Source organism: Oryctolagus cuniculus, chromosome 11 (assembly GCF_051225735.1).
Source record: "Oryctolagus cuniculus isolate XC-2025 breed Fujian yellow rabbit chromosome 11, ASM5122573v1, whole genome shotgun sequence".
Classification (NCBI taxonomy): domain Eukaryota; kingdom Metazoa; phylum Chordata; class Mammalia; order Lagomorpha; family Leporidae; genus Oryctolagus; species Oryctolagus cuniculus.
This window is the reverse complement of record NC_142877.1, coordinates 29,950,572-29,972,172: the sequence shown is the minus strand read 5'-3', so window position 1 is coordinate 29,972,172 and position 21,601 is coordinate 29,950,572. Positions and strand designations below refer to the sequence as shown.

At 52.2% G+C, this 21,601-nt stretch overlaps 1 protein-coding gene across 7 annotated transcripts in view; it reads left to right on the top strand.

Annotated features, from left to right (window-relative positions):
- SLC23A2 (solute carrier family 23 member 2) overlaps positions 1 to 21,601 on the top strand; it is a 123,481-nt gene that overhangs the window by 60,010 nt on the left and 41,870 nt on the right. For 6 of the 7 annotated variants that reach the window (XM_089307248.1, XM_051845286.3, XM_089307247.1 and 3 more), the window contains 3 exons: positions 8,161 to 8,259; positions 13,578 to 13,694; positions 16,324 to 16,481. Coding sequence is in view for 5 of the 7 variants with exons in the window: in XM_051845286.3 (XP_051701246.1) it covers positions 8,161 to 8,259; positions 13,578 to 13,694; positions 16,324 to 16,481 (374 nt within the window). In the remaining 2 variants the exon portion in view is untranslated. The remainder of the gene's footprint in view (positions 1 to 8,160; positions 8,260 to 13,577; positions 13,695 to 16,323; positions 16,482 to 21,601) is intronic. The other variant, XM_051845288.3, reaches the window with a different exon arrangement.

Genomic DNA, 21,601 nt, shown 5'->3' with positions numbered 1-21,601 from the left:
CACTGCCTTCCCGGGCCACAGCAGAGAGCTGGACTGGAAGAGGAGCAACCAGGACAGAATCTGGCACCCCAACTGGGACTAGAACCCCTGGTGCCGGCGCTGCAGGCGGAGGATTAGCCTATTGAGCTACGGCGCCGGCCAATTTTGGTATCTTTTTTCCAGTGCTATTCTTAATTTTTTTTGAAGGGTTTTATTTTGATTTTTTTTTTTTTTTTTGACAGGCAGAGTGGACAGTGAGAGATAGAGACAGAGAGAAAGGTCTTCCTTTTGCCGTTGGTTCACCCTCCAATGGCTGCCACGGCCGGCGCACTGCGCTGATCCGATGGCAGGAGCCAGGTGCTTATCCTGGTCTCCCATGGGGTGCAGGGCCCAAGGACTTGGGCCATCCTCCACTGCACTCCCTGGCCACAGCAGAGAGCTGGCCTGGAAGAGGGGCAACCGGGAAAGAATCCAGCGTCCCGACTGGGACTAGAACCCAGTGTGCCGGCGCTGCTAGGTGGAGGATTAGCCTATTGAGCCGTGGCGCCAGCCTTGCATTTTCATGTTCATGCAGTAATACATTTTTTTAAAGATTTATTTATTTATTTGAAAGTCAGAGTTACACAGAGAAGGAAAGTCAGAGAGAGAGAGAGAGAGAGAGAGAGAGAGGTGTTTTCCATCTGCTGGTTCACTCCCCAACTGGCTGCAAGAGCCGGACCTGTGCTGATCTGAAGCCAGGAGCCAGGAGCCTCCACTGGGCCTCTCACACGGGGTCCCAAGGATCTGGGCCATCCTCCGCTGCCTTTTCAGGCCATAGCCGAGAGCTGGATCAGAAGTGGAGCAGCTGGGTCTCGAACTGACGCCCATGTGGGATGCTGGCACTGCAGGTTGCGGCTTCACCTGCTGTGCCACAGTGCTAGCTCCGCAGTAATACATTTTTTTAAACTATATATTTTTGCATTTTTTATTAAGATTTATTTATTTATCTGAAAGGTAAAGGCAGAGAGAGAAAGAGATCTTGCATCCACTGGTCCACTCTCCAAATGGTCACAACAGCTGGTGCTGCACCCATCCGAAGCCAAGAGCCAGGAGCTTCCTCCAGGTCTCCCACATGGGTACAGGGGCCCAAAGACCAGGGCCATCCTCCTCTGCTTTCCCAGCCCACAGCAGAGAGCTGGATCAGAAGTGGAGCAGCCAGGTCTCGAACTGGTGCCCACATGGGATGCCAGCACTGCAGGCGTCCGCTTCACCCGCTGTGCCGCAGCGCCGGCCCTGCTGTTAATTCTTCATGTACAGTCATGTTTTCTTGTGGAATTTTTATTGCAGTGGTTATACTTCTTAATTCTGAAATTTCTATGTGCTTCATTTCTGCCTATTTTTGGTTCTTAATTTCTTGTATCTATGTGTTTTCAAATGTTCCTTCACGTAAATCATTGGGAACCCTAACCTGCTGCCGTCTCAGGAGCCCTGGCAGGGAGCTAGACTGGAGGTGGCACAGTCGGGGCTGCAGCCAGCGCTCTGATGGGGATGCCCGCGTCTCCCGCAGCATCTTGACCCACTGCACCCCCACACCGCCCCTTCTCTCTGACTTCTGTGCAAGGCCAGGTTTACAGGATCTTGGGGCTAGCAAGAGCCTCAAGGGACTTCTTTCTCGGTCCATTCTGTCTCTACTGAGTGCTTGCTCTGTGCTCCAGATTACACCAGTGGAACAAGGAAGCCACAGAAGTGGCTGACAAAGCTCCCTGCCCTCCCCTCCCCAGGAGACCCCGCTGCCCTCTTCCTTGCGGCCGCATCGTTGTTGTTGCCCATCTGATTTCCCTGCCTCACAGCCGTGCTCCTTTGCAACCCCGGGCTGCGGTCCTGCCTTTTGCAGTTCCCCGACTGCTTCAGGTGTCTTTCTGTCCTCGGTGACTGCCCGCCTCTGGATTTTTCATTCCCGTCTCCCCTGTACTCAGTCGAGCTAGCGAGGCAGAATTTCCCCAGTGGGTGGAGGTAAGGTATTTTCTCCACAATTCTATTGGAGAGAAAGTTCGTTTCCTGTTAGGATTTGATCAGGGGCTCGAGGAGGAGGGTCTGAGATTGAGGTTGCCTGACAGTAAGTAGCTGGTTGTTCCTGTCTTTTAAATTGTACATGCTTGAAGCACTCATTTCTCCTTAGACTTAGTGTGCTGTTGGGGTAAGTTGGAAGAAACAGAAAACTAACGTGTTCCATTACCAGCTTTTCTTAACATTTACACATTGTTCTTTCCTTTCTTCATTGTTTTTGTAGCTTTCTTCATTTACTGGAGAAATGCATTCATTCCAGAACATTTAGAAAATACAGAACAGTATAATGAAGGAAACACAAATCATGTAAAATCTTGTGAGCCAGAAAAATGACATGCTCATATTTTGATATTTCTCTCCAGAGATTTGGAGCATATATTTGAGTGTTATATGTACAGCTGTGATCAACATACACACACACGCACAGTCTGCTTTATAAAACCTGTACCCTCCTGTCGGATCCTGGCATGCCAGTATTGTTGAAAAGGTAACTTGTGATCGTGATGCAGTTGTGAATCAAAGATCTCACTTCTCTGCTTTCATTAGGACCGGGCTTGTTTCTGACCCTTTGCTGGTGTGTGCCAGCCTTCACACCTCTGACTGCTGTGTGTGAATTGTGAGCAGTCACAGGCTCCTTCACCGTTTCTATTCATTCCTTGCTAAGGGTGTCTTCTCCACCCTACACCCGCTGCCCCTGATGTCACCACGTCAGCTGTCACAGAGCTGCACGGGGGAGTGTCAGGAGTTCTGAGCAAACATCCAGATCACAGGGCAGTGGGAGAGGTTAGGGGGAGCTGGTGCCTGTGGTCCCACTGACAGAGCAGCTTCAGGTTGGAGAAGGACGTGAGTATCTCCCATAGCTCTGCTTCTGCTCTTTGCGCTTACAAGCTCATCGTGGATGAGATGCTCCGTGTACCTGTGTCTGTATAGAGTGGCCTCTCTCTTTCTTATAACCGCACTGCTGTCCGTGGTACGGGTACAGCATACTTTATTTAATTCCTGTTGATGTCTAGATCGTTTCCAGTTGTTTGCTGTCACGCATGGAGCCACAGTGAATGACCTTGCTACACATATGTCCTTTCACTCGGGTATAATTGAAGGGTGCATTTCCAAGAGTGGGATTATCGCGTCAGAAGGGAAGTGCCCCAGGCAAGTGAGGGGCTCCACCAGGTTGCCCTCTGTTGATGTGATCTCACCAGCAACGGGGGATCACCTGTGTTCCCGCATGCTTGCCGCACTGTGCGGTCAGGTGGGGCCCTTGGTTTCTGATTATGCCTTCACTGGGTGAGAGTTCTTAGGAGAGAGTCCGGCGTCTTGGCAGGTGTTCAGGAGCCATCTACAGTTCTGGTTGTTTTCCTGTTGCGATGCTGACCTTTTGCTGGTTGTTTTGTGGCCTGTATTGTCAGCTCCTTTAGGGTAGGGTACTATCACCAGCCGGAGTCCTCAGGGTCTGTTCTTTCCAAAGGCATGGGGCCTCCATCCATTTTCTGTTGTTAATAGCGCCACAGACTGGGGAAGTCATAAAGAAAAGAGGTTTACCTTGGCTCATGGTTCTGGTCCGAGGTCGAGGGGCCACCTCTCGTGATAGGCTACTTGCTGGCGGAGTCCCCAGGCAGCACAGAACGTCCCACAGCGAGAGACTTCAAGACAAGGCCAAAGCAAACTTGATGGCCGACCGACTCTGAGATAACCCAGGATCCATTTACGGGGCAGAGCCTGCCTCACCCCTTCAAGGTCCCACGTCATACGTTCTCACAGTGGGGATCCGGTTCCGGGGTGGGGGACATCTCCAGGAAGGCGGCTGTGTGGAGTGTCCCGTGCCTGGCGTGACCAGGTCAGCCTAGCCTCGCTTGTCGGAGATGATGTCATTGCCCATCAAGTGACCATACAGCATGAGTTCAGGAGACGACATTTAAAGCCACAAGTTTGAATTCAAATAATTTTAAAGGGAGGCAGGACATCCCCAAAGGGCCGTAAATAATCTGCCAACATGTTCCTTAAAGCTTAATCTCCTGAGGTGGAAGATATCCGGGTGCTCCCTGCCCTGGCCTCAGTGCTGCTAAACACAGCACCGACAAAAGTCAGGCCTTCTTCAGTTGAGAAAATGTCTGAGACAGGCTTCATTTTCCAGTGACAATAATACTTAGGGGTTCCGAAATGTATTGCTTTGATACAGTAAGCAACACATTTTTATCTTTCCCCTTTAAAAAAGAAAAAACCTCAGTGCCTAAAGAACTGGTTGTAATTTTTTTTGTTTTGTTTTGTTTTTGTTTTTTAATTTACTTGCAAGGCAGAGTTAGGGAGAGACAGCGAAAGAGAGAAAGATCTTCCATTGGTTGGTTCACTCCCCAGGTGGCCACAATGGCCAGGGCTGTACCAAGCTGAAGTCAGGAGCCAGGAGCCTGTTCTGGGTCTCTGCATAGGTGCAGGGGCCCAGGCACTTCCACTACTCTCCCAGGAGCATTAGCAGGTGGCTGGATTGGAAGTGGAGTGGTGGAGGGTGTTGAACCAGTGCACATATGGGATGCCAGTGTCTCTGGTGGTGGCTTATCCTGCTGTGCCATGACACTGGCCCCTAACATTTGATTTTTAAAATTAAATTTTGTGTCTTTGAATAGTAGCGTTAGGATAGTAAACTTAATAAACTGAAAGACAGCTATTAGTAAAATAGTACTTTGCATAGAGCCCTGTGTCTGAGCACTGCTGAGGCAGCCCCTGTAATTGAGAAGCACTACAGAGGCACCTGCCGCGGGCACCCCGCCCCTTACGGCCTTGGCTTCTCCTTGCTGTCAGATCCCTGCAGCTTAGGGCCCGGATTCATTTCCCGTTCACCCGAACCTCCCATTTTCTAGTTCTGTTCCCGTTCCCGCCTTCAGCCCTGGTGAAGTGCAGTGGAGGTGGAGGGTAGGATGGCCGAGGTGGGTTGGCTGTGCTCAGCTCTGCAGGGTGGAAGGTGGGCTCTGAGTCCCCCAGGGACTACTTGACCAGTGCAGATTTGTTCTTCACCCCAGAGGAGATTCTGTTCCCTGTAGCAATCCAAAATGAGAACAGGTGCTGTGCTGTGAAGAACGGCTGGCAAAGCCAGTGTAGGTCTTTAAATCAGGTGGGGTTTCTCTATGGTTTAGACACCAGACGTTGTTGTTTCAAGAGTTCGTCCTGATGGGTGGGCCTCCCGGCTTCACAGTGGGTGGAGTACTGTGATGATGTGGCCTGGAGCTGGGTTCTCTGTGCTTGTGGACCTGGGAGCATGTGTTCTGCCAGCTACTGGTTTTATAGGCAAACCAGTGCCACAGCTACAGCTGGCTGGTGTAAAAAGCTATCGCATGATTCAGCAAGTTATAAAAGCAAATCTTTATTTGCAGTATAAACAGATTCTGTCCTATAAAAAAATGTGCTGTGAATTGAGATTCCCTAGGCTACTTTAAAACCAGCGGCACAGCTGGATTATAATTCGTGTGTATTTGAATGAGGATTTTAATTTTTCATTGGCCTGACTTCCTCGACGGCAAGAATGAGTTGCCTGGGAATCTCTGTGGACCTCCTCAAGCCCAGCGGTACTGCTCAGATCTTTCTGCACACGTTATATATAGAATATCCCCAGAATACTTACGGGGGAAAATAAGGCAGAAATGGCCCTACTGCTTAGACCAACCAATGTTCATATTTGGGAGGATGTCTTTTTTATTCTCCATTTAAAAAAGACAAGACACAAATAACACTCGCGTGCATACTGATGATGAAAGACACCAACGCCAAGGAAGGGCCGGGAGTCAGAGGAAGGGGGTCTGCAGGTGCCGCCCTTGTCCCGGTGGCCTCATGCTTCCTGCTGCTTCGTGATCTTCCCGCGTGCTCTGCTAGGCGTTAAGCCAGGTAGGCAAGTTATTAAAGTGGTTTTTAACAGTTATGATAATTTTAGGCTTATATAGGTTTGTGACTTACTGCTTTACAGTCTGTCTTTTAGATCTTTGCTTCTTGGTACACTAGCTTTATTTTTATTTATTTATTTATTTATTTATTTTGACAGGCAGAGTTAGACAGTGAGAGAGAGAGAGAGAGAGAGATAGGTCTTCCTTTCCGTTGGTTCACCCCCCAAATGGCCACTATGGCTGGTGCGCTGTAGCCAGCGCACTGCACTGATCCGAAGCCAGGAGCCAGGTGCTTCCTCCTGGTCTCCCATGCGGGTGCAGGGCCCAAGAACTTGGGCCATCCTCCACTGCCTTCTCGGGCCACAGCAGAGAGTTGGACTGGAAGAGGAGCAACCGGGACAGAATCCAGCGCCCCAACCGGGACTGGAACCCAGGGTGCCAGCACCACAGGTGGAGGATTAGCCAAGTGAGCCATGGCGCCGGCCCGATTTATTTTTTAATAGTTGAATATCATTCTCTAAATGGATGTGCTGTCATTTAATGGTGTCCGTCTCCTTGGCGGATAGCTAGGTTATCCCCAAGTATTCTGCATCTCACACGGTGCTGCGGGGGTCACGGTCAGATGTGCACACAGCTCAGTTGCATGTTTCTCTAGGACTGGTTCTCTGCGTGTAATCCCTGGATCCAAGAACGGGTCAGTGTCATGAGCGAGCACGTCTTCCCTGTACCCTGGCCAATGCCAGGCTCATCTTGTAACTTTATGTTAAAACATGAAAATTTATTTTAATCATTTCCATGATTTTAAATGAGGTGGAGCAGCTTTTCATGTGTTGTACTCTGTGTGGATGTTCCCTCTGTGGATGTCTCTTCCGGCCCGTTTCCTTTGGATGGTTATTGATTGAGGTGTTCTTTATGATTATTTAAATCTTGTTTCTAATGAACTATTGATGCCTTTTGCTGTCTGTTGCACTGTGTTTCTTCTTAGATCACCACTTCTTTTTTACTTCTTAATGTATTTCACAACTCCAGAATTTAAACATCTTACATACTTTCCCCCATCAGTATTTTAAAAATGTGATTGTACTGTTTCCCGTTTATATAATTAACAACACTACTACACATACTTTTGCCCCTTGATATAATAAGCACCATGCAAAAGCATTTTCCTTGTAGTGTTCTGGGTATAAAAGGACAGTGATTTGTTTTTACACGTAAGTGGTGAAATTACTGTTTTTGGGTTAAAGCTCTTTTTTTGACAGGCAGAGTGGACAGTGAGAGAGAGAGACAGAGAGAAAGGTCTTCCTTTGACGTTGGTTCACCCTCCAATGGCTGCCGTGGCCGGTGCGCTGCAGCCGGCGCACCGCGCTGATCCGATGGCAGGAGCCAGGTGCTTCTCCTGGTCTCCCATGGGGTGCAGGGCCCAAGTACTCGGGCCATCCTCCACTGCACTCCCTGGCCACAGCAGAGAGCTGGCCTGGAAGAGGGGCAACCGGGACAGAATCCGGCGCCCCGACCGGGACTAGAACCTGGTGTGCCGGTGCCGCAAGGTGGAGGATTAGCCTAGTGAGCCGCGGCGCCGGCCGGGTTAAAGCTTTTTTAAATTTACTTTAAGTATTGTTTCTTTGGGATAGATCCTGAGAAATGGAACCATTTGGCTAAGAGTAGAAAATAGCTTGAGGCTCTTGCTTATAGGCGGGTGGATCCCCAAGCCAGGCCCAGACAGTGGAGTCTGTGGGCACAGGCGTTGTGCTGTCCCCAGTCGCCAGCAGTGCACACCGATGAGAGCTGGTCTCCTTAACTGCGCGAGAAACAGTAGCCCTGCAAAGTTAGTGAGGCGGCAGACGACAGTGCTTGTGTTTGTGCGGCTGGGATAGCTCCTGCTTCGAGAGGCGCACGGCCACTGGTGCTGGGATGCTTGCTAGGAGAGGACCTCAGCCCCGGCAGGGGAGGGCTCTGGGCTGGTCCCACACAGACACGTGGGCCTGCGCTTGGTGGCTGCGGGGTTCTCCCACTGCAGCTTTCTCTGGAATGTTCCATTCCTGGTCTCCCGCACCCAGGCCTCCTCCTGCAGCTCCCCTGTAGGAGACACCAGGCAGACTTCTCCTCCATCAGAAACGTGCGCCTGGCCATGGTGCCCATATACGGGTCAGGTGTTTCGTTTACCAGGGCCCCAGACTTTGCTGCTGTGCTGTGTGTGGAGTTACAGAAATGTTTATACGCAGCAGTGGCGTCCGCTGGAGCTGCCTGTAAATGCAGTGTTTGTCTCCAGGTGGTGATAAATGGAGGCGCCACGTCCAGCGGCGAGCAGGACACCGAGGACACCGAGCTCATGGCCATCTACACCACGGAAAACGGCATCGCCGAGAAGGTACCTGCGCCTCGCGCCTGTGCAGGGACAGGGCCTACCTCTGTGCGCTCTCGTTAGATGGAAATAGCAGCTGTCCGCAGAAACAGGGAGCCGGGAGCTTTGTCCCGGGTCTCCCACCTGGATGGTGGGGGCCCAAGCACTTGGACCATTTTCCACTGCTTTCCCAGGTACATCAGCAGGGAGCTGGATTGGAAAACAGGAAATCCCAGACTTGAACTGCTGCTCCCTTATGGGATGCCAGCATCACAAGCTGTGCCTTAGCTCACTGGGCCACAGCATCTCTGAGCTGGGCCTGGCATTTGGGAAGCAGAGGAGGATCTCCCTTTGCACAGATTCATTGCAGTTTTCTGTGCAGTGTTCTCAGACTGAAGTCTTTCCAGTTTCTGTTTTTCCAACAATGCCGTTTCTTGCCCTAAGGAGTAGGCAACAGGATGCCCAGTCAGTTTGTGGAGTTAAATTCATCTGGGCATAGTCTGTGGGGTCCTGTTGGTCTGCTGGCTCCTTCTGCCGGCACCCAGATTGGTTGCAGTTTGTCCACACTTATTTATTTATTTATTTGAAAGGCAGAGCCACAGAGAGGCAGAAGAAGAGAGAGAGAGAAGGAGAGCGAGAGAGAGAGGTCTTCCATCCGATGGTTCACTCCCCAAATGGCCGCAATGGCTGGAGCTGGGCCAGTCTGAAGGCAGGAGCCAGGAGCTTCCTCTGTGTCTCCCACGTGGGTGTAGGGACCCAAGGACTTGAGCCATCTTCCGCTGCCTTCCCAGGCCATAGCAGAGAGCTGGATGGGAAGTGGAGCAGCCGGGACTCAAACTGGCAAGCACATGGGATGCGGCACTGCAGGCGGCAGCCTCACTCATCATGCCATAGCGCCAGCCCCCCAGCTTGTCCACATTCTAAAGTGTATTAATCTCATTTTTCTTTGACCTCTTCCCGTTGTTCTCATAAGTTTTATTATTATTATTTTTAATTTGGGATACGGGGACGGGGCGGAGAACATACAAGAGAGTGCACTCCCCATTCCCGGGTTCACTCTCCAAATGTCTGCAACGGCCTGGACTGAGTTGGGTGAAGCTGGGAGGCAGGAACTTGTCCCGGTCTCCCATGTGGCTGGCTGGGACCAGTACGTGAGTCATCATTGCTGCCTCCCAGGGTCTGCGCTGGTCTGAAGTGGGGTGTGGCCATCTTCAAACTGAGTTAAATGCCCCACTCCTGGCCTTACTGTAGTTTAACATCGTGTTTGTTGTTAGGAAGTTGAGGAAATGAACCATGTGGAACTCACAAGCTGGCTTCTTGAAGACTGATGGGATGGATCTTGGTGGATCTGACTGAGGGGGAAAGGAGAGGGCACAGAATAGAAGGAGACGAAGTGCAGAAGCAGTGGCTGTGCAACCTCATGATAATCAGTTTGAGACTCTGCAGCCGGGTGTCTGTGCTCGGCAGGGCGGTGCGATGGGGGCATAGCTGTGCTTGTCTGGGTGTGGGACGTCTAAGGCTGCTTCCGCTCTGTGGTGACAGAAGCCGCTGGAGCCAGGGTATTCACCACATGGTCCCTCACAGAGCCAGTTTGCAACCCGACTCCACACCATGATTTCCTGAGCGTTGGCCTGACAGCAACGTCTGGTCCCTCTCACCCCTGTGGTCCTGACTCTGTCATTTTCGTGTTAGTTGTGGCCATTTACATTAGCTGCATTTCTGAACTATGGAATCACGCTCTTCACTAAAAAAATTGTGCATGTGCACGTATACACGTGTGTCTGTATACATGCATGTTTATGTGCATGCATACATACGTCTCTATACACACGTGTCTGCGTACACACATGGATGTGTCTGTAAATGTATGCATGCATGCACCTGTCTGTATACATGCATGTGCCTTTGCGTATACATGTGTGCCTCTGTATAAATGTGTGCATGCATACGTGTGTCTATATACACGTCTTTGTACACGTGTGTGTATACATGCACTGCATATGCATGTGTGTGTACGTGTGTGTCTGTATACATGCTTGTGTCTGTATATATACATACATGTGTTTGTGAGCATCTTGATCTTAGCCTGTTCACACGTGGAAGAGGGCATACTCAAACTCTTAATTGGTTTTATAGTTAAAACTGGCTGTTTTGGAATTTCTAGAAAAATGTGGCTTATACTTTTTTAAAAAAGGATTTATTTATTTATTTGAAAGGCACAGAGAGAGGCAAAGTGAGCGAGCAAGAGAGATCTTCCATCTTTCTAAGCACTTGAGCAATCCTCTGCTCTTTTTGCAGGCATATTAGCGGGAAGCTGGATCGGAAGTGGACCAGCCAGGACTTAAACCAGCGCCCATACGGGATGCTGGCAGTGCAGGCAGCAGCTTTACCTGCTACACCACAGCACAGGCCCCTACACTGTTTCTGTAACAGGTTGTGCTAATCTGTTGTGCTTGTGTGCTGGTGGTTTTCAGTTGTTTCTCTTTGTTACTTTGTGAGCAGGAGGACTGTCCTCCTGGGAGACTGTCCATGGGGAGGATGGTGAGGTGACCTTAGTCACTGAGCCCACCGTTCATGGTCACCTCAGGTTGGGGGTTCCCAAGTAAGCTTCAGTGATGTGCTAGAAAGAAGCAGCATTCAGCAGTGCTGTCTCGCTCACAGTTTATTTCAGAGAAAGGACACAGATGGACACTACCCTTCCCCGTGTCCAGAGGCACCAGGCAGAAGCTTCCAGACGTGCTCCCCCGTGGGGCTGTGCACGCAACGTTTTGCTTCCCCAGCAATGACACCTGATGGGTGCTCGCCCAAGCCCCGGTCAGACAGACAGCTAACGCTGGTGGCCCGAGGCCCTGCCCAAGTCCTCAGGGGAAACACAGGCACTCTGAATGGTCCGAATGTTCCTAGAGCCCCGAAACCCAGGCACCAGGCACGGGCTGGCCCTTCCTGTACTGCCAGACGACTCACACGTGCTCACTTACCTTGTCCACCAGTGATTTTAAATCTTATTTTCTTGTCTGCTGCTGCCTGTGCATATAAAATAATTTCCCTTGTGAAACAGAAATGCATGAGAGTTCCGAGAACTGCAAGCCAGGGGCTGAGCAGCGTAGAAGTCTGTTTGTGGCTTATGGATTAAGGGAAGCATTGGCGCAGACTTCAGAAAACTCTCTCGAATGAGAAGTGGTTTGAGAACTCGAGAGATTCTTTTGACTACAGAAGACAGCAGATTTTCTGGGGTCTGAGGGGCTGGTACTTGAAGATGCTCCAGTCAGCGGGGGTCTTGCTAAATTTAGCATTCACGCTTTGGAGCCAAGTTCTTCACAGTGGCCATGCTGGAGGAACCAGACAGGGCCCTAGTGAGCTAGACCGAGTCATCTGCCCTGGCTGGTGTGTCGAGAGCTTGAGCAGTAATTTTTTTTTTTTTTTAAAGATTTTGTTTACTTGAGAGATAAAGTTAGAGAGGGAGAGACAGAGAGAAAGTCTTCCATCTGCTGGTTCACTCCCTAGATGGCTGCAACAGCCAGAGCTGAGCCAATCTGAAGCCAGGAGCCAGGAGCTTCTTCTGGGTCCCCCACGTCGGTGCAGGGGCCCAAGCACTTGGGCCACTTCCACTGCCTTCCCAGGCCATTAGCAGAGAGCTGGATCGGAAGAGAAGCAGCCAGGACTTGAACCAGTGCCCATATGATTGGAAGCTTAGCCTACTATGCCACAGCACTGGCCCCTCTACCAGTGATTTATTTTTTCCAGGGCATTTAAGAAAAATTATGTATTGATTTGAAAGACAAGAGTTACAGAGAGATAGAGGCAGAGAGAGAGAGAGAGAGCGAGAGAGAGCGAGGGCTTCCATCCACTGGTGTACTCCTCAGATGGCTGCAATGGCTGGAGCTATGCTAATCCGAAGCCAGCACACAGGAGCTTCTTCTGGGTCTTCCACATGGTGCAGGAGCCTAAGGGCTTGGGCCGTCTTCCACTGCTTTCCCAGGCCGTAGCATAGAGCTGAATTGGAAATGGAGCAGCCGGGCCTCGAACTGGTGTCACATGGGATGCTGGCATTGCAGGCAGCGGCCTCACCTGCTATGCCACAGCACTGGCACCTATCAGTGATTTTTCACAAGACATTTATAATCTACTTTAACCCATCCTTTCATGCAAATCTGCCAGTATCCGTCCAAAAGGTCATGTCCAGCTACATTTGGATTAGATCAAATGTCAGTTTGCATCAGGCGAGTTCACCTTCAGGCCGTGGACAGCCAGGCTGGAGTGTGCTCCTTCTTTTGTTAAAGGGTATGTAGCCCTGTCTCCGGCTGGAAGACAGTGGCAAACGTACAGAGGCAGCATTCTTCTGTGGACCAAATTCACCAGACCAGAGGCTGCTTACTGGGCTGGATACAGTCAAGAGTCGGGTGTGTGTGTGTGTGTGTGTGTGAGAGAGAGAGAGAGAGAGAGACATCTTTTGATTTTCATCTTCTGTTAGACACTGCTAGGTTACAAAATATTAAAAATGTATAGTGATAGGCATCTTCGTTTCTAAGAAACGGATGAATTAATTAATAGCATTTTAGAAGTGAGAGATGTTTTGGGACTACACAGGGAAACTCGGGGTTACTCTGCATTTTCTCCTGGGCTCAGACACTGAACAAGCGCAGAAGTGATGTTGTAGCTGACTAGGCGTGTCTGGACTGTAACCCAAAGTGTTGGTCTTTGCGATTTGGGGCTTAAAAAGAATGTGATGCTTAACATTTAATGAAATCTTTAGTACCAGTCGGGGAAGGGAGGGTTTGTCATCTAAGGTATAAATACAGGTCCAGTCTCTTGTTTTTTTAAACAAAATTCGAGTCTTGTTTGTCTACTGTTGAATTTGGCCCTTGTCTCCCAGCGTTGCTGTCTGAGCAGTGGCCTTTTGACAGGAGGGCACAGGGCTTTTGTTTTGGGTCAAACCCCTTTCTCGTTGCCAGGGTGGAATGGAGCGGGAGCTCGATTAGCAGCCCTGGAAGTTATTCACCTTTTGCGATGTTTTTTCCTTGGTGGGGTCTCACTCAAGGACTGCTCATGCAGGGATGGGGCTCTGTGGTCTCCACCCGGGACCCTCTCTGGCCACGCAGGAGGAGCACGGGCTTGGGGACATGGGTGCTCGGGGATGAGTTGATGTCAAGGGATCCTGGCCCCCCAAATTCTGCAAGACTGAAGAGTGTGCTCGCACCTTCCAGCAGACACAGCCAACCTAGGTTCAGCATTGCAGGAAGTGGCCGCCAGGCGGTGAAGGTGTTCTACAGCCACGTGGCCTGTGCCGAGAGAGTCATGTCCGCCCCTTCCTTTACAAGTGCCTCCTTCTTCCCTCTAACTTACAGAGCTCTCTCGCCGAGACCCTGGACAGCACGGGCAGCCTGGACCCCCAGAGGTCTGACATGATCTACACCATCGAAGATGTTCCTCCTTGGTACCTGTGTATATTTCTGGGTCTGCAGGTAAGTTGGTTCCTTTAGGATGTGGCACCACCACCAGCACACGCTTAAATTGTCTGCCATCTGATGTTTCAAACATTTCAACTGGGGTTTTTCATTGATCGCCGATTTGATTATACGATGCTCTCTGATGCATGCAGAATGATGAATGGAAGTTGTTGATATGCATCTTTGTAGCAGTGGGAGGCAGAACAGAGCAGGAGGAGTAGCTTCCCTGGGGCAAAGAAGAAGGAAGATGTTCAGGGAGCCGGCAGGAGAAGTGACAGGGCAGGATGGAGAAGGGTGGAGGTAGGAAACAAGAGCGACTGGGGACGCAGAATCAGGAGAAGTTACATTTTGTCTCCGAACCATGACCTCATCTGCCGGACTGCAGATGAGGCCAGCTCTGCCCGGACGCTTGGGCGGCCCTGGGAAGTGCCTTGGTGGCCAGGACGTACATGGGGAGTGTCAGGCTTTCTTTCCCACCTCCCAAGGAAAATGAAGCTTCACAATGCTAAGGGCGCTCATGCGGCAACTGGAGGCTGGGGGAGGGAGGGAGGACAAGATTGGGTGCCACACACTGAGCCAGGCTCCCCGCCCCTCCGAGTCTTCAGTGTTTTTCTGCCTGAAGGATTCTGGGAGGGTATTTTGGAGAAAGGGGATGAGCTGGATTTACTCAGACGCACCTCCTCGCCTGGCTGGGCCCCGCTCTGGGGTCTTCGTGCCCTCTCTCCCTATGTCAGGTTGGGCGTGTTCTGTTCACCCTCGGGAGCCTCAGGGCACAGGCAGGGGTGTCCACTCGCAGGTGGGACTTCACCTGCTGACAGCCAGTGCATGGGTCCAGTTTCCGGCATGAGAGCACATGGTAGCCTGGCCCAGAGGGTGTCCAGGAAAGGGAGATCGGGATCCAGAGCAGCTGGATGGTCTGGGAGCATTGTTTACGTGGGGCAGAGAACACTGAGCCAGGTCCAGGAATCATGCTGTATGGCATGTTTCCATTCTAGGTGTTTCTAGAACAAAGTCTCCCCTCGTCAGTTCAGAGTGGGGGACCTGGCCTGTGTCATGCCTCTGAGAAACTCCTAAAGGAGGGAGCTGTCCCCCTGGAAACACCCATAGGGTCGGGGTTCCCAGGCAGCAAGCAGCATGCTTGGCAGACCTAGCCAAATGCAGGACGCTCTGGGGAGGAACAGTGGCACTTTTGCTGGACAGAAATGAGAGCCAGGCTCCCAAGGCAATGATGCCCGAGGTGTCTCACAGAGGAGTGGGAAGGGGCTCTTCCTGCAGGGTTCCCACAGCCTCCCGCGTACCCTGCACCTTGCCCTGGCTTGAACAGAGTCAGCCCACAGAAAAGGAAGAGAAACGCCCTGTAGCTTGTGTAACTTTAATCCCCAAATCCGAGCGGATTAAAAAAAAAAGGAGACTAATTATTTTTGGAATGTAGCTACAGAATTTTACGTAAGATATTAGCAAAGCAAATCCCAGAAGGACAAAATGTGAGTGATCAGGGTTGTTTCAGGAATGCGAGCATGACTGCACCAGAGTTCAGGTCCACAGGTTGTAGGAGAGAAGCCCTCTCGTCTTAGCAGCTGATGCTGAAGAGCACCTGGGGATGGGGTGGGGTGGAGAGAGAGAGGTCTTCCATCCACTGGTTCACTCCCCAGACAGCCCCAACAGCGTGAGCTGCACCGATCCGGAGCCAGGAGCTTTTTCTGGGTCTTCCATGCTGGTGCAGGGGCCCAAGGACTTTGGTCATCTTCTACTGCTTTCCCAGGCCACAGCAGAGAGCTGGATTGGAAGTGGAGCAGCTGGGACTCGAACCAGCAGCAATGTGGGATGCTGGTGCTACAGGCAGTAGCATTACCAACTACACCACAGTGCCAGCTCCTGGAGCAAATATTCTTAACACAGTTTACACAGAGCTTGCACTTGGTGCTCCCCATGTGCTGGCCTGAACTCATGGGTAGAGTCGGTGCTAGTAGGGGAGGGGTCTTAGCAAGCTTGTGAATGCATATGAAGGAGGGACCATGTGTGCATTTCAAAAATTTTGTATTAAAATAAACTTTTTAATTCCTTTGTCCACAAACTTTTGGAAATTTCTGACACAAGTGAGTAACAGGACAAGAAAATACAAAGGAGAAATGCTTAAAAAAGAAAAAAAATTAGGCTTTGGCCAGTGATAGAAATGTGCATCTGAAAAACCAGAGTCTGTCTCATGTGGCTCTTTTTATTTTTGTTGATTAATTGAAACACTTATGTATTTGAAAGACAGTGTGATTGAGAGAGGCATCTTCCATCCTGTGATTCACTCCCCAAGTGGTGGCCACAACAGCCAGGACTGGGCCAGACTGAAGCCAGCAGGAGCCTGGAGCTCAATCCAGGTCTCCCACGTGGGTGGCAGAGGCCCAAGCTCCTGGGCCATTTGCTGCTTTTCCTGGCGCATTGCAGGGAGCTGGATCAGAAGTGGAGCAGCGGGACTCGAACCAGCACTCTGATATGGGATGCCAGTGTTGCAGGCAGCAGCTTAGCTCACTGTACCACACTGCCAGCCCCTTGTGGGCTCTTTGTCGAAGCTAGGAGGGGTGCGCAGTTGGGAGGGAATCAGGGAGAAGGAGAAGGGGCTGACTGTCCTGCCTGCTGTCTCTCTGGCTTGCAGCACTACCTGACATGCTTCAGCGGCACGATCGCCGTGCCCTTTCTGCTGGCCGACGCCATGTGTGTGGGCTACGACCAGTGGGCCACCAGCCAGCTCATCGGGACCATTTTCTTCTGCGTGGGAATCACAACTCTGCTGCAGACGACGTTTGGATGCAGGTGAGAGTGGGGCACTAAAGCGGGCCACTGAAGCCCCTGCCCAGGCCATAGCGCGCCCTGCTGTTCCCACAGGGCTCCCGGGAAGGACCAGCTGGAGCTGGGGGAGTGTCCTAGAGGCCTCGTCCCCACCGCAGCCCTGCAGTAGCCCCCTCCGTGTGCTTCCTCTTTTCGGTGCACAGCACCACTCGCCCTCCGCCTGTCCCCGACTGGCACAGCATGCTCTTTGTCCAGCTTCCCTCCCGGCCCCGGCCCCATTCCTCCATTCCCAGCGGGACACCCTGCTTCCAGGGCTCCGCTCTTCCACGCGCTCCACGCACCCTCACCTCTGCTGTGTCTCCAACATCCACATCTTCCTCCGGCCGGCCACACTGTAGCTCCTTTCCCTGTTTAAGCCCGGCTGTGCCCAGTGTCTAGGCTTGTCCCCTGCTCGCTGGCTCCCCCTGCGTCTCCAGCCACGCCTCTGAGCCCTGCCTGCCGCCGTCCCTGCACTCACTCCTGGGTGAGCTCCCCCCTTGCAGGCCCTGCTGTTGCCCTCCTGTGCGTTTGCTCCCCACCCACCCTGCACACCTGCTCGTCCTCCGTCGTGGCTCGTCCTCACTTCCTGTCACTCATCCCCAACTCCCGGAAGCCTTGTCCTCTGAGTTCCCGTCCGTGCCTACTGTGTTCATTCTTCTCACGTGGCTCTTACTCCCGTGTGTCTCGTCTCGTTTTTGTCCTTCCTCTCTGGTTCGTGCCAGGGCTTTGGCTTGGTCACCTCTGCCCTCAGTGGGTGTGGCGCTGGCGCAGGAAGGGGTAGAGCCATCCTTTCCTATCTCCGCCTGCGAGCTTCCTTCTCCTCTCCTCTGCCTGTCTTCTCCCCTTCCACAGCACAGCCTCTTACTCCCCCTAGGGCTCCACTCGGAGGGGAGCCACCAGTTCTGTCTCTTCTTCTTGCATCAGAGGCTGTCTGAGTAAGGCTTGACCTTCCTTGCTGGGGGAGGTGGGAACCAGAGGGGCCAGTGAAGAAGGTCGCATGGAGTCGTGGGCTGTGTCCCCATGAGTTAGAATCCTTAGGGATCTCACAGAGTTGCCCTTTCTTGGGGTAGGGGTATGTGTGGCTATGAGCAGTGGTGGGGTATCCTGGTTGGCAAGCATACCATGCCCTGGGAGAGTAGGCAGCAAGTCTGTGAGTGGAGAGAAAGCCTTGTGGCCTGTAGGCCAAGGAGCTAGCGAGCTCTTGGGGAGGGGTCTTTGAATCCCCAACCCCTGCTGGACTGCCCATAGCCACAGCCAAGCAGCAGGGAGGGTCTCCTTGGGGAACCCTGAGTCGGGGGACAGGGGTGTCACTGCCCTGCTGGGGAAAGGAGTTGTGGTCCAGCCCGTCTGAGCAGGGCTGAGCAGGCCGCTGAGCTTGGCTGACAGTATCTCTCATCCTTCTGATTTGGGGTTTGAGGTTCTGTGTTTTAAGTCCAGAGTGGATGGAGAGGCTTTTGTCGGCTGACCCAGGAGACTTCCTATGTACATAGGGAAAACGTTATCTCCCTGAACAGCCGACTTGCCCGTGAACTTGTCGGCACAGTCTTTGGTAAATCTGGGCAGTGGCTGCAATTGAGAATGGTCGGTTTATCAGAAGAGGGGCTGGAAGGTGGCTTCATCACAGTGCAGCCTGCCCCGTGAGCTGCCCTGCCCCATCACATGCCGAGGCCAGTGGGCAGAGTGACCTTGTGGGGGCACAGCTGGAAGGGCCGGGGGACAGGGGGAGGTGGCCCATTGTTGGCACAAGTCTCAAATAGCACATCCTGGATCCGTGAAGTTCACCTTCCACTCCAGGAAAGGGAATCTGTGCTGAGGAGGACCAAGGGCTCAGGGACCCAGGCCTTAGAGCTGCAGCTAATGCTGGGGGCGGGGGGGCGTCTGTGTGCACCATACCCAGGAGGCTTGGCTCTGACGGCTCGGCTTGCTGCTTCCCCTGTAGTGGGAACAGTGGCAGGCCCCGCCTACTTCCACATGGGCCTTCATCAGGCCACTGTGTGTCCCTGGGGGGGCTTGGGCCTGCCTGGTGCTGCTCTTGGGATTTTTGGAGCTTTTGAGTTAGAAGTTGACCAGGAAAATGAGGAGGGAGAATGGACTGAGTCCCACAGATAGCTGGTGACTCATCTGTGCAGAAGGTGCAAGGTGACTTGTGGTGTGCAGAGGTGCCCAGCAGGGAGACGGTGAGGTCCTGCCAGGGACCTGAAGGGAAGTCACTGAGCAGGTGGTGATGGAGAGCAGTCCTGAGGGCTTAGCCTCCTGCTTCCTGGCTCGAGTCCCAGCGCCCAGGTCCCAGTCCCTGTGCACTGGGAACCTGTGAGGCCTCCTCTGCGGAGATTCTACCTGTTGGGGCTGTACCTTGAAGGCATTAGCTTAGAGCAAGTAGCAGATGAGAAGTTAGCAGTGTGACTGGGGCGGGGGACCTCCCTGGTCTATTTCCTTTTGGGAAATAGAAGGAGGCTGCCTCTTGTACGTGGTGGTTTGCAGCCATTTTAATGGATCTGCTGCATTTTCATAGATGATTGTTATAAGCTCCCTGAAATAGTTGAGCTTTGTATGGCATGAAAGGGAAATCTTTTTAGTTCTGCTGGATGCTAATTACATAGGACCACAGTGTGGACTGTGAAGTACTGCTTTGATGGGCTGTGTCCTTCCTCCTGAAAGTCCAATCAAGTGCACGGGTGGAGCAGGCGGGCTGAGCAGGTGCAAGGGTAGGAACTTGCAGGAGGGAAAAGCAGAGGAGCCAGAGGGATGTTTTTTATTTTTATTATTTATTTATTTGGTGGGAGGAGATATCTTCTATCCATTGGTTCATTCCGCAAATGTCTGCAGCAGCCAGGGCTGGGCTAGACAAAGCGGGAAGCCTGGAGTATCATCTGGGTCTCCCACGTGGCTGGCATAGAGCCAAGTATTTGAGCCATGGTTAGCTGCCTTCTGCAGAACACCTGAACAGGAAGCTGGATCTGACATGGAATAGCTGGGACTTGAACCCAGGCTCTCCAATATGTGATGAGGGGGTGCCAAATGGTGGCTTGACCACTGCACCACGTCACCTGCACCCTGAAGGGGGTTTGTTCCCACTTTCCTAGCCACAGGGGCCTGCGGGCCGCCTGTGTGGCTTTTGCTTTGTTTTGGTTTGATGTGTTTTATAGCTCGCCCATCATTTCCCCAGGCTTAGAGTAGCAGGAGGGAAATGCCTCCTCTTGTTGAGCTTTCCTGACTCCTAAGACGGAGTCTCAGACTTCAGCTCTGAGGTGGGCCCATGTTGCATTTAAGCTCCACCTGTTCTTTGTGTATTTGCTGCCATTTGCTGGGCTCCAGGATTTCCAGCACACTGGCCGCCAACCAGTGGGTGGGACCCGAGGGTGAGCCAAGGCCCGTGCCTTTGAGGAAGCTCAGATGCCTGCCTGTCTTGAATGAAGGCAGGAACAAGGTGCAGTGGCCGAGTCGTCCCTGCTCTGTCCTGGGCCTGCTCTGTCATCCCATAGAAGTAGCCCCACTGGATGGGGAAGCCATAGCGATGGGCGAGACCTCACCTTGAAATGCCAGAGTTGACTCTGCCTGCAACACCTTGTCCCCGGGCAGCAGCGAGGTGTGTGGCTGATGCTGGGCGTGCAGGAGACCCCCGCTACCTTCACCTCCTGGCAGCCCTGTGCTGAAGCCTCCTCTTCCTTCCAGGGGCTGTAGTCGTTTAACCAGGTGGTCGTGGGTCTTTTGTGGCTTCAGCATCTCCCGGAGCCTGAGTTTGCTGGGGAGGGCAGTTTCTGTAGGGCTGCTTCCTCCCTCTCTCCCTGACCTTGATCCCTGGACTTGGCTTTGAACAAGGTCTCCATTTCGGACTTCCCTTGAGCAAGCTTTCAGCAGTTCTGGTACCAGTTGGTTTGTGATGATTCCCAGCCGGCCTTCAGGCTTGTGCTGGGACTTAGCACAAAACCTCAAAAATAACAAGACAGCAGAGCAAGGTCCTTCAGAAACCCCTTAGCCCTGGTGTCAGCAACCCCGTCTCCTTGCTCTGTGGTGACACCTGGGAACCGTGTGGAGGGGGGTCCTATGCAGCCTGGCCCCCTCCACACTGGTCTTTGCCCAGGTGTGGCGGGAGAGTCCTACTGCCTTTCTAGGGGCACCCCAGATCCCATAGGCGTCAGTCTGACTGCTACAGCAGAATGGAAGACTGCAGCTGGGGTGTCCCTCCTGGTCCTTCACATTCCTTTGCTGAGAAGAGGTAGGGATAGGGCCAAGGGAGCCATCACGGCCGGCTCAGGAGCTGTGTCGCCTGCCCCAAGGAGAGGACCTTCTGTTTGTGTGTTACCAGGGCTGTGTGTGCTGTGAGCTGAGTACAGGGGGTGACTCCAGGCGCTTCGAGGTCTTAAGTCTGGGGGTGCTGAATTCTGAAAAGCTCGGAGATATGGAGGGACGAAGCAATGCGGTTGGGGTAGGGAGACTGGGGTTTTCTTCCATGCTGTCTTTGTGTGTTTGGGTATGGTGCATGTGCAGTTTTCCTGTGTGTGTGTTTCAGTATGGTACGTGTACAGTTTTTAGACCCACCCAAAAATAAAATTGCAAACAGCCCAATGGCTCACCCCTCCTGTGTAATCGTAGCACCCTTCACAACAGCTAAGAAAATTAACAGCCATTCCGTCTCATCGGCCAATATGCAGTTGCTATTTAATTTCACCAGCTGTCCCTATAATACCTTCTATGAGTATTTCCCATCCCTCGCATGGATGCAATCGGGTTTGTGTGGTGCCTTTGTTTATTGTGTCTCTTTGGCCTTTTAAAACAACCAGTCCTCCACTCCTGTTCCCACCCCGCACCAGCATCTTTCTAAAGGGTCTGGGCTGGTGGTCCTGGCATTGCTGGATTCACTCCACAATCCCCGCCCCCCCCCCGCCCCATTTGCTGTGTGATGGAAGGTGGGTCCAGAGACATGGCTGATCCAGAGCATAACATTTCTGCCCAAATTACCATGTAGGAGATGTCAAGCAGGTAGTTTTCATATATAAAATTTAGCCCCCATTTATCTAAAGGAGAATTTTACATAAATTTTAAAGTGGGAGGCAGCACCCTGGGAACAGGGGCTGCGAGGTGGGCTGGCCCCTTTCTGCCCCTTA